Source organism: Triplophysa dalaica, chromosome 23 (assembly GCF_015846415.1).
Source record: "Triplophysa dalaica isolate WHDGS20190420 chromosome 23, ASM1584641v1, whole genome shotgun sequence".
NCBI classification, from domain to species: Eukaryota; Metazoa; Chordata; class Actinopteri; order Cypriniformes; family Nemacheilidae; genus Triplophysa; species Triplophysa dalaica.
In genome coordinates this window covers 8,678,351-8,695,184 of record NC_079564.1, presented here as the reverse complement: position 1 = coordinate 8,695,184, position 16,834 = coordinate 8,678,351, and the positions used below count along the sequence as shown (strand labels likewise).

Sequence of the window (16,834 nt, the reverse complement as noted above, 5' to 3'; positions counted from 1 at the left end):
TTGGATGCAGAAAGAGTACGCAGGTTGTTAGCATTAGCCATGCGTGGCCTTCTGCGAGCAACCGTTTGTGTACGAGATGTAATGACAGTATGGATTTGGAAACACATAGTAAAAAAGGAAGGAATGTACAAGACAAATAAAGATAATAGTCGAAGTGCAAACAGTAATACTCAAGTGCCTTGTCTGTGTCGTTGCTCGGTGGAGTCGCACAGGTAGAGTCGATGGTCTTTACTCTCTTCGGTCTTCACGCGATGAGGGCTGCACGCGACCGCTGCACGCGGTGGATAGTCTTACTTATATACCCGTTTTAGTCTAGCATTTGAATTCAGCAGGATACGCCTTCCAAAATCTCCCAATAACACGCCAATTAAACGCAACTGTTAACACGTGACTCACCGGACGCACACAATGGAAACGAAACTGCGCTAGATTCAATAAGACACACTCACAATAATCAATTAAACTTACGACTTTCAGATGATTCTCAAACTGCAACAAACTGCTTCTCCCACGAACTGGGCTTAAACAACAGTTTAAATACTTTAGCTGGCGTTGGATACGCCTTCCAAAATCTCCCAATAACACGCCAATTAAACGCAACTGTTAACACGTGACTCACCGGACGCACACAATGGAAACGAAACTGCGCTAGATTCAATAAGACACACTCACAATAATCAATTAAACTTACGACTTTCAGATGATTCTCAAACTGCAACAAACTGCTTCTCCCACGAACTGGGCTTAAACAACAGTTTAAATACTTTAGCTGGCGTTGGATACGCCTTCCAAAATCTCCCAATAACACGCCAATTAAACGCAACTGTTAACACGTGACTCACCGGACGCACACAATGGAAACGAAACTGCGCTAGATTCAATAAGACACACTCACAATAATCAATTAAACTTACGACTTTCAGATGATTCTCAAACTGCAACAAACTGCTTCTCCCACGAACTGGGCTTAAACAACAGTTTAAATACTTTAGCTGGCGTTGGATACGCCTTCCAAAATCTCCCAATAACACGCCAATTAAACGCAACTGTTAACACGTGACTCACCGGACGCACACAATGGAAACGAAACTGCGCTAGATTCAATAAGACACACTCACAATAATCAATTAAACTTACGACTTTCAGATGATTCTCAAACTGCAACAAACTGCTTCTCCCACGAACTGGGCTTAAACAACAGTTTAAATACTTTAGCTGGCGTTGGATACGCCTTCCAAAATCTCCCAATAACACGCCAATTAAACGCAACTGTTAACACGTGACTCACCGGACGCACACAATGGAAACGAAACTGCGCTAGATTCAATAAGACACACTCACAATAATCAATTAAACTTACGACTTTCAGATGATTCTCAAACTGCAACAAACTGCTTCTCCCACGAACTGGGCTTAAACAACAGTTTAAATACTTTAGCTGGCGTTGGATACGCCTTCCAAAATCTCCCAATAACACGCCAATTAAACGCAACTGTTAACACGTGACTCACCGGACGCACACAATGGAAACGAAACTGCGCTAGATTCAATAAGACACACTCACAATAATCAATTAAACTTACGACTTTCAGATGATTCTCAAACTGCAACAAACTGCTTCTCCCACGAACTGGGCTTAAACAACAGTTTAAATACTTTAGCTGGCGTTGGATACGCCTTCCAAAATCTCCCAATAACACGCCAATTAAACGCAACTGTTAACACGTGACTCACCGGACGCACACAATGGAAACGAAACTGCGCTAGATTCAATAAGACACACTCACAATAATCAATTAAACTTACGACTTTCAGATGATTCTCAAACTGCAACAAACTGCTTCTCCCACGAACTGGGCTTAAACAACAGTTTAAATACTTTAGCTGGCGTTGGATACGCCTTCCAAAATCTCCCAATAACACGCCAATTAAACGCAACTGTTAACACGTGACTCACCGGACGCACACAATGGAAACGAAACTGCGCTAGATTCAATAAGACACACTCACAATAATCAATTAAACTTACGACTTTCAGATGATTCTCAAACTGCAACAAACTGCTTCTCCCACGAACTGGGCTTAAACAACAGTTTAAATACTTTAGCTGGCGTTGGATACGCCTTCCAAAATCTCCCAATAACACGCCAATTAAACGCAACTGTTAACACGTGACTCACCGGACGCACACAATGGAAACGAAACTGCGCTAGATTCAATAAGACACACTCACAATAATCAATTAAACTTACGACTTTCAGATGATTCTCAAACTGCAACAAACTGCTTCTCCCACGAACTGGGCTTAAACAACAGTTTAAATACTTTAGCTGGCGTTGGATACGCCTTCCAAAATCTCCCAATAACACGCCAATTAAACGCAACTGTTAACACGTGACTCACCGGACGCACACAATGGAAACGAAACTGCGCTAGATTCAATAAGACACACTCACAATAATCAATTAAACTTACGACTTTCAGATGATTCTCAAACTGCAACAAACTGCTTCTCCCACGAACTGGGCTTAAACAACAGTTTAAATACTTTAGCTGGCGTTGGATACGCCTTCCAAAATCTCCCAATAACACGCCAATTAAACGCAACTGTTAACACGTGACTCACCGGACGCACACAATGGAAACGAAACTGCGCTAGATTCAATAAGACACACTCACAATAATCAATTAAACTTACGACTTTCAGATGATTCTCAAACTGCAACAAACTGCTTCTCCCACGAACTGGGCTTAAACAACAGTTTAAATACTTTAGCTGGCGTTGGATACGCCTTCCAAAATCTCCCAATAACACGCCAATTAAACGCAACTGTTAACACGTGACTCACCGGACGCACACAATGGAAACGAAACTGCGCTAGATTCAATCAGACACACTCACAATAATCAATTAAACTTACGACTTTCAGATGATTCTCAAACTGCAACAAACTGCTTCTCCCACGAACTGGGCTTAAACAACAGTTTAAATACTTTAGCTGGCGTTGGATACGCCTTCCAAAATCTCCCAATAACACGCCAATTAAACGCAACTGTTAACACGTGACTCACCGGACGCACACAATGGAAACGAAACTGCGCTAGATTCAATCAGACACACTCACAATAATCAATTAAACTTACGACTTTCAGATGATTCTCAAACTGCAACAAACTGTTGTTTCTACAGTAGCCCTAAACGGACAAACTGCTCTACAGAGAGCGCGTTTCGTAAATACATTATCTCCTTCGGCAAAGAAGCGAAAACCTGGTGACATCATTGTCCTGTGAGAGCCACTGTAGTGCTTCGAAAGGGAGGGGGGACTGGTGCAGTGAGCCGTTGGTTGCAATTCGCAACCTCACCACTAGATGCCACAAAATTTCCTACACTGGACCTTAAACTTACATTTAACAGTTGATTATTGACCTAGACACAGATGTGCACTTATAGATCACACAGTCTGAAGTTTCATTTACTTAAAAACTTGTAAATAGACAACTATAACACATTCACCTCAAAACACTCGTTGTTCGTAGATCCACAACAGGTTTCGTATTTTGCTGCAAACACATGGGTGTGAATTAAAAACCACAGGAAATTTGCTCCAGCATATGGCGTTGTGCTGTGTCATTCATAAATGGTCTTAAAGGCTCAGTAACACATGAATGATCACGAATGAGTCATTAAGCTGTTGCACCACGGCGGATTAAAAATAGATCAGTTCTATAAAAAAATAACTGCATTGTCATTCATGGTTAGAAGATTTTTTGCAACACCACCGTTAAGTGTATTTAACATTATACTCACCATGATGATTGAGGACATAGATGATCCTTTAAATCAGTACTTTTCTTTTTTGCTTAGCAGATCTTAAAAAAGGCCAAAAAATACTCATGACTTTCTTTGAAGGATAGACCTGGACTGTCTGGAGACTTAAGGGATGGGCCACCTAGAACGCCAAAGCAACCTCATAGAAATGACCTGCTAACAACACCCAATGCTGTTCAATTCACACAAGCGGGCGTCACTCATATTGTCTTAAGAAAAAAGACAAATTTTGTTTTCTTAGTTGGTTCCTATGCTGGAGAGACTGTGGGTGTGTCCTGTGGGTAATGATGGAAGCAATCACTCTACGCACATCCTGTCTCATACATCAATGAGAGGGTCTTTGTAATCTTGAGCACATTAAGAGTTAAAAAGAACAATGAAACCACTTTTCTTTTTAATAGGTATGATTTTGATTATTCAATGGGATTCTAAATGTATTTTATTTACTTATTTATTTACCCAAGTACTTTTCTGCATTTTAAAAATCGTATCAATTTTGGAATTCGAACCTGTAACCTTAGCATTGCTAGTGTCGTGCTTAACCAGTTACGGCAAAAATAGGTCGAATAATAGCTCACTAACTTAAAGACAAATGCTTAAATTGTTTGTAGAAGTTTCTTTTGTCCTTGTTCCTTGTGTTACGGCAGGCCAGAGATGTTATGGGTCATTATAGGGCCTGAGACTTTCTCTGGAACACCCATCGGTAAACCGTTACGTAGCTACGCAACCTCAACAACAAACGATCAGGCGCAGCTGTAAATTGACATGAGAAAGTTCCAAATGTCATGATCTTTATTCCATGACATTGAATAAAACGTGACTGCAGTAGATCTTTCATATTTTTATGGTGCGAGATTCAACCATCTTCAAAATTTATGAGACGTTAAACTTCTTTTTATTGTCTGAAGATATGACAGATATCGTCACCAGTCACTAGTTAGCTGTTGGAAATGGAAAAATGAATAATACTGTGTTTTCAAAGTTGACAAGCGTTTTTTTTTACTTTTTATTGGTAATATGAAGATGCAAAACCCAGTGACAAGGGTGTCTAATAATAATGATTTATGAAAACAAATTTGAGGAAACATGGAGATTTCAGAAGGACAGCAGCGATATGTTATTGCCGTTTAATATGCTCTGTTCACTAAAGTCCAAAGAGATACCTTTTACCATGAACAACGCATGAGAACCATTAAGACACTTGTTATAGTATTCTTGTATGCCCCAAAACCATTACTGCTCTTTCGCAACACAGAGCTTCTAGCTGGCTTTTCTTGCTATGGGAAAACAAAGTTTATTGTTTTACCCCCCTGCAGAATTAAGTGTTATTGACCCTTTGAAGCTTTTAAATTGGTGTTTTTGTTCTGTTGACTAACAGTAAAATGACATTTTAACAATCTTGTTTTCATGTTATGTCAAAGCTATGAATTTCTGGTGATATGAGCTGTAATTAGTTTCTCAGCGGGCCGTTGCTTCAGTAGACTGATTCTATCTGACAGTCAGCTGCAGGGGTTTGATGTGTCAATATCTCTCTCTCTTTCTGTATTAACTCTAATCTCTCACTATGGCCCGTCACTCAGTCTATTTATCCAGACTTAAATGCCTCCACTGCAGGCGAACATATTGATGTCTACTTGTGGTTGTGTAACAATTGATGACCATTGGCTGTCCAGGGAACTGAATGTCCTCAATGACGGTTTCTATGTGTTAGTCAATTGATTTTTTTTGTTAATTGACTTGAATCATTCATTTAAGTAATTCGTTGCTGAATTGATGCAAATGACCTTCAGGCAGAGAACTGACTCCGTTTACACAATGCAATGTTATTAGACATCTGATATAGAGAAATGTGTCACTGAATATTATCACATTGAGTTTACTCACACTATGTTCATCACACTTGAGCGGCGTGTTTATTGACACAAGCTTTGCAATGAAAACCTCCTCTCTTCCTATGATGCATTTCCCTCTCAGTAAAACGTACATCTCAGCTCACTACTACAGGCATATTGGTTACAATGGAAGATTTGAGTCATAAAATTCTACATTGTTTACTCCCAAGATCCCACCCAAATGCTGTGATATTAGGACTTCTAACCACCAGTATTGTAAATGTAATTCCCCTTTTGTATGCGTCTCGCATTCCACTAGAAGTTTTTATTGATGAGCTTAAGAATCTAAAGGAATGTGAAAAGTTGGTAATGGGAAGAACCAAGTCTTCAAAACCTAGATCTGTGCTCTATCTCAAGAATTTCTGGTATTTGCTTACATTATGCTGCGGTCCTGAGAGTTTTTAGATTCTTCTGTGGCCGCAAGCTCAGCTGGATTCAAGGTCGAGTCTTAATAAACACACCAAAGTAATCTAAATCATTTTATTAATTTAAGTTAGGTAGAGACACTAAACATTGGAGTCACATCTTGTGCTCCTCTATAGAGCAGTCTTTAGGAAAGTTACAAAAAGCGTATTTATGTCATACTGTTAAACAAATGGCAAAAGTGAAGAGGTAGAGATTTAGGGTCATCGCAGTCGGTGAAGCCTGTTGGAATGTAGTTTAAACTCATGTCTTTCGTCTTTTCTTTACATACATACAAAGTATCCAAATATATATCTGTGATGTCTTTTTCAACAATCAACTAGGTTTGCATACACAAAATGACAATACAGACAATTTAACTGGATGATGTGTAATGAGTGTTACATTAAAATGCTTAGCATTTTTTACATGAGTCATTCCCATTTCTAAACCAGTCTCCCCCAAATATATGCATAATCCAAGTCATTGCCTGTTGATGCAAAAGTTAAAAATGGATCACATAAACTAAGTATAGCATTCGGTAACAGAAAATCCGGATGTTCCTTCAGAATCCCATACACAAACTAAACATGGCTTGAGTTGGTGATGTCAACAATCTAGGAGATAAAATGTTTTGGAAGAATGTGCGACAGATGCGCATCTTTAGGTCACATATCACTGAAACCTTTTCTGATAAATGACCTTCAACACAGTTGGAATCAGAAAATACAATTGGTCATCTTTAGAAGAATGGACGATAACCAGTCATCACACGGTTTATCATTGGACCCTTATCTAGTACATGATCTTCTGTTGTCTTTAACCAAACTGGGGATCTAAATGGCAAAGTACCACACTGAACTGTTTAGATAATGCTGGCAGTGTAGAAGAAAGTAAATACAGTGCATGTCTACACACAAAACAAAAAAAGTGACACGATTTTACTGTTCGTACAGTAACATACTGTATATTTTCACGAAGACACTAGATAATGCTGGTGACTACATTACGTAAATAGTTAATTACTGAATATCTCATGTATGATTTCAAAACTATTGACACAGAATATAGATGAACGGTTTCTTTAAACAAACCTTCAGAACAAAAAAAAAAAACGACAAATAAATCCTTAGTGTAGTACACAGCTTTCTTTGTTCCAGAGGAACAATATGGTAAACCTTTGCATCTGCCAAATGCAAGTGCACCAGTCTAAACTCAGTCTTTATCCATCTCGCTTCAATCTCAGTGGTCTTATCCGCACGTGCCTCAAAATCGCGCCCCTTCTGGAGCTTAAAAACAGCGCCGTCTAGATCCCGTTCTTAGCCTCGTTGTTGTTCATCGCTTCCTTCCTTTTCGCCAAGAAGGGGTACATGCACTTATCCGCTCCCAGGAACCTGTACATGCACACGATTGCTTCGAACGGCAAAATGCTGCAGAAAAAAAAAGAAAAGTCAACGTTACTTATCCAACAAGCATCAGCATTCAAGTTTGACGTTCGTATTCAACCCCTACCTTTTCATAAAGTTGACCATGTATATGATGCGTGGCGTGCAGATCATGGGCTGGTCTGTCAGGATGGCTCTCATGGCCTGTTTCACGCAGAACTCTGGCCTCAGTGGAGGGAGAAATGGCTCGATCTCTTTCCTGAACCACACAAAACCAAACATTAAAACAATGATTAAGAAAGTTGCATTAAAGGGCTTAGCTAGTCAGATCAAGGCTTTTTTTTATTTGAGTGGTAACAGATCCAGCATGCACCTGACAGAGGCAAGCTTCTATTCAGTTTAAGCCCTATTGTGTCCATGAAAACCCAACCTGAGAGTGACATGAGAGGCCACAAGCAAAGCTACCCTCGCTGTTGTTAAGCAATGTCTACTTGAACCAGATACCCATTGTCTGCCTCGCTCCTTCAGCTGCTACTTGAAACCCAGTCGTGATTTGGAAGCTTTCAATCGTACCTTATTCTGCAACCTTTGAACATGCCAGCGTCCACCAGGTAAGGACAAACCAGAGTCATCTTGATACCGTCCTTCTCCGAAGCCTTGATCTCGTGACTCAGGGACTCGTGGAAGCCGATGGCACCAAACTTGCTAGCGCAGTAATCCTGTAACCACAAGGTAAGTCTATAATGGTGTGCTTTGAATTGCAAAGACAGGTGAACATTATCGAGCTTCCCGGGGCTGTTTTCCCTTCTCTAATGGCACGGGAAGGAAAAGCGACTCTGTGATTTCATTACCATTCTGGAGTACAGGTAGAGCGTTTTGATGTGGTTCGCTGTGGACATATTCTTCAGAATCCAGAGTGGGCAAACACAGATGCGTGTATGGCATAAAGGGATTTGATGTGCTCACAGCGGATTGAGTCACGCCATTAATAGTAAAGCCATAAAAACTTGCATTCAGAGGCAACATAATAGGTTAGACACTGTGACTGGGATTCTGGGACCCTTTGAAGTGAGACTAGAGTAAAAGATGTTGGCTTGTAAAACACAAGCGTACGTACAGCTATCAAAACAAAAGGGTAACGTTTACCCAAAAGCCTGCTGGGAAAAAAAATGACACCGGTTTAGACGGTAGAGAAAGAAGTTCCTCATAATCATAGACTGGCGTAACCTATTAAGAATAATTTTAAATTTTTTGACTATTTTAGTATTAGTAAAACATTAAATTCTTACACTGGGTCTTTTATTAATTTAAAGTTGAAGGCCAGGGTTCTCCAACCTTTTGATAAACAAAGGCTACCTGAAGGGAATTAAATACAGCACAGAAATAAATTTAAGGATAATTTTTACATTTTGGACTGTACCATTTATAGGTACGTGTTTAGGTAAAAGGTTTGTTTTTGTTTTATTCTTTAAACTACTAACAATTTGTCTCCCAAATCTCAAAATAATTTTATTTGCATTTATTTGCAGAAAATGAAAACTGGAGAAACAGGTCAAAATAACAGAAAAAAATGCTCTGAATATGAAGAGCAACATTTTAAGCTATTTTACAATCACATTATTTCAAACGAATATTGAAATATCTACTGAAATCTGGATCTGGATCAGATACGAGTATTAGATTTCCTATGATGCACTGGTGTTCAGCTGGTAGATCCAATGAGCATCTCTTTCAGTTGTAGCATGCTCTTTAACCAGCGCCAAGTGTGCAGCGTGCTAAATTTCCATGCCACATCGAGCCAACACGATGAGCGTCTCCAAAAATACCGCAGTTTAATTCCAACAGACTTATGCGATGGACGCGGTACTAACCTCCACACCAGCTGTGCTGAACAGACCCAGCGAACTGGCAACCGTCACAATGTGGCCATGGTTCATCTCTAGCATCTTGGGAAGAAACGCCTTGGTGGTCTGGAAGAAGATGAGTGTGTGAGAGAGAGAAAAAGAGAGAGAGAGGAACAAAGACAGTTTTTTACTTATGCTGTTCATCTCTTCCAAAGCCCTTTGATCCTGCACCCCTCCACCCCCTGACTAATAATTTACCAAGCCTAAACACACTGTCCCTGGACCTGCTGGGGGAGTTTAGGAACACAGTTCCATTACAGTCTTAAAGGCCATTAACAAGGAGCTCGGTTTTCACGTGCACTTAAAGAGATTAATTTATGTACGCTTCAATTTGTTTTGCTAGTGATAGTTTTGAGAACGTTTTCATTTCGGACGCGGAAGTTTAACTTGGATGGGAAACAGAAAGTGCTTTTTAAGTGGAAGCTGCGCAGCGGTTTTTCTAATGCCTGCCGGGCGGTTTGGAATTGGCCTGTAAGTGCTTGTAAAATGGTGAACGGGCCGTTTTTAGACACACACATGAGACTTCAAAACAAGTGGTTTGTCTGTGGTTTCCTCTTTTCCCACAACGCCTTGGTCCCAGGAGCAGCATCTCAGTATCCGCAGCACAAAGCCGGAACGGCGTACCCACTCACCGCTGTCACCACAATACCGCTCAACACCAAAACAACACTCAGAGCTTCTGTGAACCAACAGAAGGGGTCAACAAAGACGGGGAAACAAACACCACCTTTTCAACCACGATCGAGCATTAGCATCCCTCTGAAACTACTTTACGCTGGTGGATCGTATTGTGGGTCGTAGGTTTCCATGAGGAAAATATGTCAACCAACATTGTCTCACTGAACTGGCTGGCCAAAGTAAAGTTGACGGAACATGGTAATGCGCCATGAAGAGTACAAAGCTATCCGAGCCAAAAACAACAGAACCCCTTCCAGATACCTTCAATGACATCACCATTCATAATGGACCTGGGCCACGTTTGAGAACGGTACCAGTTCGCACTGTTTTGTGCAACGGGCGTTTTCTTGCTCCTCTGCCAGCCGTCTCATCCTGACACTTTGTTGGAATACCTACGTGCCCTTGTGTTGGCGTGGTGCGCAAATCTCTCAAATTCATTCCCTCTGACTTCACTTTAACAAGTCTGCTGTCCACATTCTACAGTTGCTGGTGCTTTTTAATCCCTGATGTTAAGACTAAACTGTGTATTTTTCCAGTGCATTAAGTGTAAAATTGCTCTTAATATTCGCCTCATTGTGTTGGGGGGTTCCTTGAGGGGAAGAGACTTGGACCCGTTTGGGGCTGCACTCGTGCCTTGCATGCCAAACTGGTGGTAAGTATGCGTGCAAATGAAGCATAAGGGTTGTGTACTTATGCCAACATCTTCCAAACAATGCGATCTACAGTACTGAAATTTCTTTCGGAGAGTTTCAACTATGAATTGCTGCCAATGAGACGGATAAGACCATTGCGTCCTTCTTGGCCGCAATAAAACAAAGCACAAAATATGACGAAGTCGTGGATTTTAGCTTTGTTTCGGTGATCACGGAAGGAAGATACTTGAAACTCTTGCAAAACCTACAGAATATGAAACAATTAAACTTCTGATCCAAACTTTGAGAAACTGAGTCCTAGTCCAAGGACACGCACCAGTGCCATTCAATCTACTAGCACACACCATTTTATTCAATTGAATGTATACTGACTGCAACAACTCGCCAAGTTTGGTTGTGATAAAAGCTTGTGTAACAATAAAAGGAACTCGGCAACTAGTTCATCGTTCGAACCTATCTGTACTTAAATGGCATTCAAACCCATGTGCCCAACGTTACCAGCCAATGCCCATCAAGCCTGATCATGACACTCCGACCACCAAACAACCTGTTCAAATGAGAACAATTGTTATATTCTTTGTATAAAACCCAAATTACGTGACAGTGGGGGCCATCTCTGATGCGGGCGCGACCTTACCGACCTCTCGGACACGAAACGTGTGAAACGGAACAGAAGTTCATGTCTTAATTCATAGCTTCCGTAATTGCTTCTCAGCGCCCGGGTTCACGCTAAATTAACTTCCAACAGCCGAGAGCTTCCTTGGCCCTTGCAGTGGTTCTGTGCCTGTTGTGCTCTCTAATTGATACAAGCTCAAGTGCGATGCTCCTCACAAAGCTCTTCACAGCTGCGGTGTCAGCCCGCATTAGTGCTCATGTTTGACTAGTAGGAATATGTATAAATATTGTTGCACAGAAAAGCCCAGATGGCGAGTAATTGGAAGTGGACAGAGAAATGTTGCGGATTGATGTACAGCTCACGGACTTCCAGAGAATTCCAGAGAAAATGAAGGGGGGATAATTGATATACTTCCACATGCCAAAGTCTCATTAAAACAGGAAGAGGGCTTACACTAACATTACATATCATAAACGTACCCTTCATATTGAAGGTAAAACGCAGAACTGGGATTCTGATTTGCTTTAATAGCCCAGTTTAAATAAAGCCATCAATGGATCTCGTTGACCTGGAACTGTGTAAATATGATCAGCTCCAAGTCAAATAACGGCTACAGGTGCATCAGCATCTAAAACTACTCAAGTACGACCCTTCTGCCTGGCTGCTCCCTTTCTCCTGGTCCAGCAGGAATGCAGGCTGGAGAACTTGGCTCCTGTCACTTGGCATCTTGTCAAGCTGATCCCCAGACAAGAAAGCAATTGTCACATAAGTGGGTCAGGCAGCAGCGCCCCATTACCAGCGAGCTTGTGTACAAGACTCTCTTTCCCTTGATGCTTTTATCTGGGGACAGAGCCGAGACCTTTCTCTGCAGCCACGCTCATCGAACCACTATGAGGCTTTCACAGATACCATTGCACCCAGCTGTGGAACGCATTGCTCACATTATGCCCATTATGAGGCTGATTCTCAGGAAACCGGTAATAAATAACCGAAATAAAAATTGTGTCGTCATGTATTCACCCTCGAGTTATATCGGTATAAATTTCATTGTTCTGATGAACACAGAGAAAGATATTTGGAAGAATGCTCGTTTCCAAACAATTCTTGGCCACTATTATCTACCATTTAGTTAAAATGACAATGGTAGTCAAAAGTGTCCCAGAACGGTTTGCTTTCCTACATTCTTCAAAATATCTTCTGTTGTGTTCAACAGAACAAAGACATTTATACAGATTTGGAACAACTAAAAAGGGATTAAAAGATGACTGAGTTTTAATTTCCTTTCATTTCAATAAAATGTCAATCTTTTACATGGCCTAAATCAGTCAATATTAAAGATATCAAACTTGTATTTTTTATAGAATGTTCTTTCCAGGATGATTTTATATAGAAAACAGAAAATCACTAAAAAGAAATGCTGTTTTTTTTAGGCACATCACATTTTTATAACATGTAAATGACTTATTAATTCTCAATAATCATTTAATTACCATATGTGATTTTTTTTAATTTTCATTAAAATTACTTTTTCTTTTTATCCGTTATGAAACACAATAGCAACCATTGTTTTGCCCCTATGGGGTCAACATCACACAGAGACTCTGTATAAAATAAATCTGTACAATAAATCTGTACATTTGCATAATTTAAGATCTCAAGTCAGTATGAATGGACTCAGTGGAGATGGAGAAGTTGCTGGTCCTGAGATTCAAACGCAGCTTTAAGAAAACCAATCAAGAGAGAGAGATAGAGAGAGAGAGAGAGAGAGAGAGAGAGAGAGAGAACCCGAGCACAGACAGTCTGGAAGAGCAGAACTCTGAGATAATGGCCTCACTTCCTGTTGGATCCTCCGGCTTTGTTACATTCCCACCATGCAATCCAACAAAATAAAGATGATGTCCATCTGGTATTTGCCCTTTCCTGCCTTTAGAGTTTTGAAACGCAGCAGACTGTCAAAACGAAAGCCTGGAACCGGCTGCCAGGTCATGTTTATAACTGCAACATATCGTCCTCTTAATCTTTAAGACTCCAAGAACTTCACTTCATCAGTTCACTTCATCACTTCACATTTTTAAACTATAAACATTTTTACATTTTAAACTACTAAACTATTCCTTTATGATAATATTTCTGTATAAAAGACACTAACACTGAATGAATAAACATAAAAGAGGAACCTTGCAGTGTTGCACAGCACATCCAGGCAACGACCAATTAAGATGACATGTTTGTGTAAGACCGAAAGGGAAAAAGGCAGTGTTGGTGGATTTCTATTCAGCTGGCTTGTGGCTTTAATGACCACATCCTCCACTCCGCTATTCTAGCCTGTCCTTAATGATTAAGCTCGCCTTTCATCATAAACCCCCACAAGAACCGAGTGTTTTTTTTGTTAAGCTTCGTGCAGCACAACCGTAACCTTAATGAGAATCCCAACTCCACCACTAACAAGTGCATCTGGTACACTGAATAACGTCCAAGATTAAAGATAAAAAAACAGATAGCGAAGAACATTGAGTTACACATTTTGTGTCCAGGCATTTTCATGCTTCATTAGAAAGGCATTCAGCACTTAAAACTTGTACTTTGCCAATAGAAGAAATATGAGGAAGTGTGGGTTCTGTGGTGTCCGCAAGGTGATATCCTAACACCCCGAGGCTATCAAAAAAACCTCTCGGCTAAAAGAGCCATCAACACTCGCCCAATTAACCGTGAGTGAGATCACCGCTTTATTTCCCAGGCTGTCTGCCATGAAGTCAACTCTTACTTTTCCAACAAACATTAACTGTTCTGTCTTGCCCCCCTAGACACTTGCAACAATCCCATCCACAATGTGACTTCAGCACCGCATGACTCAAAACAAACCGCCCCGCTGCAGCTCAGCCCACAAGGTGGTCTTGATAAGACAATGCAAACTACAGACATTCAGGGCTTTAATGCATTTCTGGCAATGGGGTTAATTTGTGAGGCCAAGTGAGAATGGACTCGTCCAAATGGTACTTCCCCAGGCAGGATGTGCCCTTCAATGGGCTTTAAATTAACAAACCAAGCCAGAGCAGATTGTTCCTGGTGATCTTACTCAAACCCCCCGCTGGACTTGTCTCCCTCAGAGCTTGTTTATATTCCGGGATCAGGGAGCTTTGGAGAGCACTATGTTGAAACAGCAGGGGCGGTGTTAATAAAAGCTTCTCAAGTGCTGGTTTAAGATCAGTTTTACTTTTATACATTTCAAGGACTGAATTTGGGGGGACTGATCCTAGATCGGTTCCTGAACACCGGCCAGATTGTTCAAATTTCACAGCCTGTAGATGTCTACATCCAGACGAAGCAGTAAATATTCATTTTGGCTGCCACGAAGAAATGAAATGAGAGAAAACAGATAACAGACCAAAGGAGAGAGAGAGAGGGGGGCTGGGGATTTTACATTGAGAAGTATGCAATGCTTATTCAACTCGTGGGATGGCCCATTTTGGGCGACAGACATGAGACATTTGTTTGCGCTCAACGACACGACTGGTGGAGCATCAAAGTGTACAACAGACTATAAATGCACACTTGCTTTTTTCATATGGAAATAGACGTAAAGGGCATAACTCGGCTCATTTCCTATTAAAGTGATAGTTCAACCAAAAATGAAAATTGTGTCATTGTTTACTCGTGCTCTTATCATTTCAAATCTTTGAAGTCCTTTCTTCCAGAAAACACAAAAGACGACATTTTGAAGAATGTCGTTAACCAGCACCTTAACTTGCACTTGTTTTGCACAATAGAAGTGAATGGTCGGCGATGCTGTTCAGTTATCAACTTTCTTCAAAATATATTTTTGCAAAAGACACAAAGTCATGCAGGTTTAAAATAACAAGAGGGTGAATAAATATGACAGAATTTTCATTCTTAGATGAACTGTCCCTTTAAACAAAAAAAACTTTAACTCCGATCTGGCAGGTTTGCAAGATAATAAACAGACTCAACACGGGTCAAATGCAAACACTTGAGTGAATAGATCCCACATCAAATATAAACCACTTCAGCTATAAACGTTCCCATGACTCACGCCGGTTTTCAGTCACTGTTAACCCTATTGGTGTATGCAGTGTGTGAAGTTAAATAAAACTCACCCAGAAGTGAGCGTGGCAGTTCACCACCATGGTCCGTTCGATCAGCTCATCGGGACACTCGAGCAGATGGTGGCCGGACACCACACCGGCGTTGTTGATCAACAAGTCCACATCACCAACCTCCCTGCGTACTTGCTCTGCTGTGGCGTACACGCTCTCTCTCTTCCCCACATCAACCACATATGTGTACACCTGTGGCTGGAAAGGAGGGACCTCTTCCACACCTCCAACAGCTCCTTTGGAGAAACACAGATGAGAAAATCAATTCAGGGTCATATTAGCAATTCGTTTTAGGGATGTTTTTTAAGGGGGGAAAGCATTTATTTTTTAATAATTGTAATAACAGTTATTGATTATAATTATGAACAAATTTACTTAACATTACTTAACAAGGCTCTGCATTTTACATACAAATTTGGCAACTATAAATGAAAACATCGCATAAAACACAACACATTTTTTTTTCAAAATCTCCAAACTAATGTCCAATAAAATTTTAACTTGTATAAATATTAAAACTCACCTTCTTTTGTCATCGGGTTGTCCTGCTCTCTGTAAATCTGCCGAACCACCTCCGCCGTCTCTTCATTGCTCTGGCTATTGATGTCCCACAGCACCAAAGTAGCCCGATGCCGGGCGAACTCCTTCGCGTACAGCCGCCCGAGCTCGCCGCCCGCCCCGGTGATCAGACACACCTGTCCGGCTACGCTCTTCTCCTTCGGCCGTATGATCCACTTCACTCCGGCCATCAAGATGGCCCAGAGGACTTTCAGAATGACGACGAAAAACTCCGCGACAATATTAATCATCATGTTTCTGTACGCCGAAAAAGTCTCCAAATTTGTTTTAAATAAAGATGAATGCGTAAAACGTCCCGTTATATTAAACAACCTGAGTTTTGTGTTTCGTTACTAACATTAAAATTGTATTTATTCTTTCCCTATCTGCCTATATAATAAGTTTATGGGGTGAGCATTCAATTGACCCCAAATGTCATAAAATTTCAGATACACATATATACAAGACGCTACACCAGTTAGCAAAATAACGCATTAAACGACAATAATGACAGCATCACAAATAAAAGCGCACCTTGCCGAGCGAACAGGTGTGGGTCTCTTTACGCTTCAGTAGACGCCCCAATTTAACGCTACAAGTCGGTTTGTCTAAGAAAAGTAAAGAATTGTTACGATACGTAGAGACGAATCTTTCCGCAAGATAATGCCCAAAAAGCGGTCGTTTCCCGGCACGGATGCGCGCAACAGCTGCCGGAGCGAGTGAGAGTGATAGACTGACTCCTGACGGATCTCATAAGAGCACCGCTGCAGCTGCCTCTCTATTTAAACCAGCCCCTCTCCAC

At 40.9% G+C, this 16,834-nt stretch overlaps 1 protein-coding gene across 1 annotated transcript; it reads right to left on the bottom strand.

Annotated features, from left to right (window-relative positions):
* Window positions 1-6,187: 6,187 nt before the first annotated feature.
* rdh10a (retinol dehydrogenase 10a) lies at window positions 6,188-16,834 on the bottom strand. Its single transcript, XM_056738883.1, has 6 exons — window positions 15,998-16,834; window positions 15,475-15,710; window positions 9,380-9,478; window positions 8,082-8,227; window positions 7,636-7,767; window positions 6,188-7,553 (listed from the first exon to the last, which is right to left on the bottom strand). Exons 1-6 carry the CDS (start codon window positions 16,284-16,286, stop codon window positions 7,430-7,432), a joined length of 1,026 nt encoding a protein of 341 aa, XP_056594861.1. The 5' UTR covers window positions 16,287-16,834; the 3' UTR covers window positions 6,188-7,429.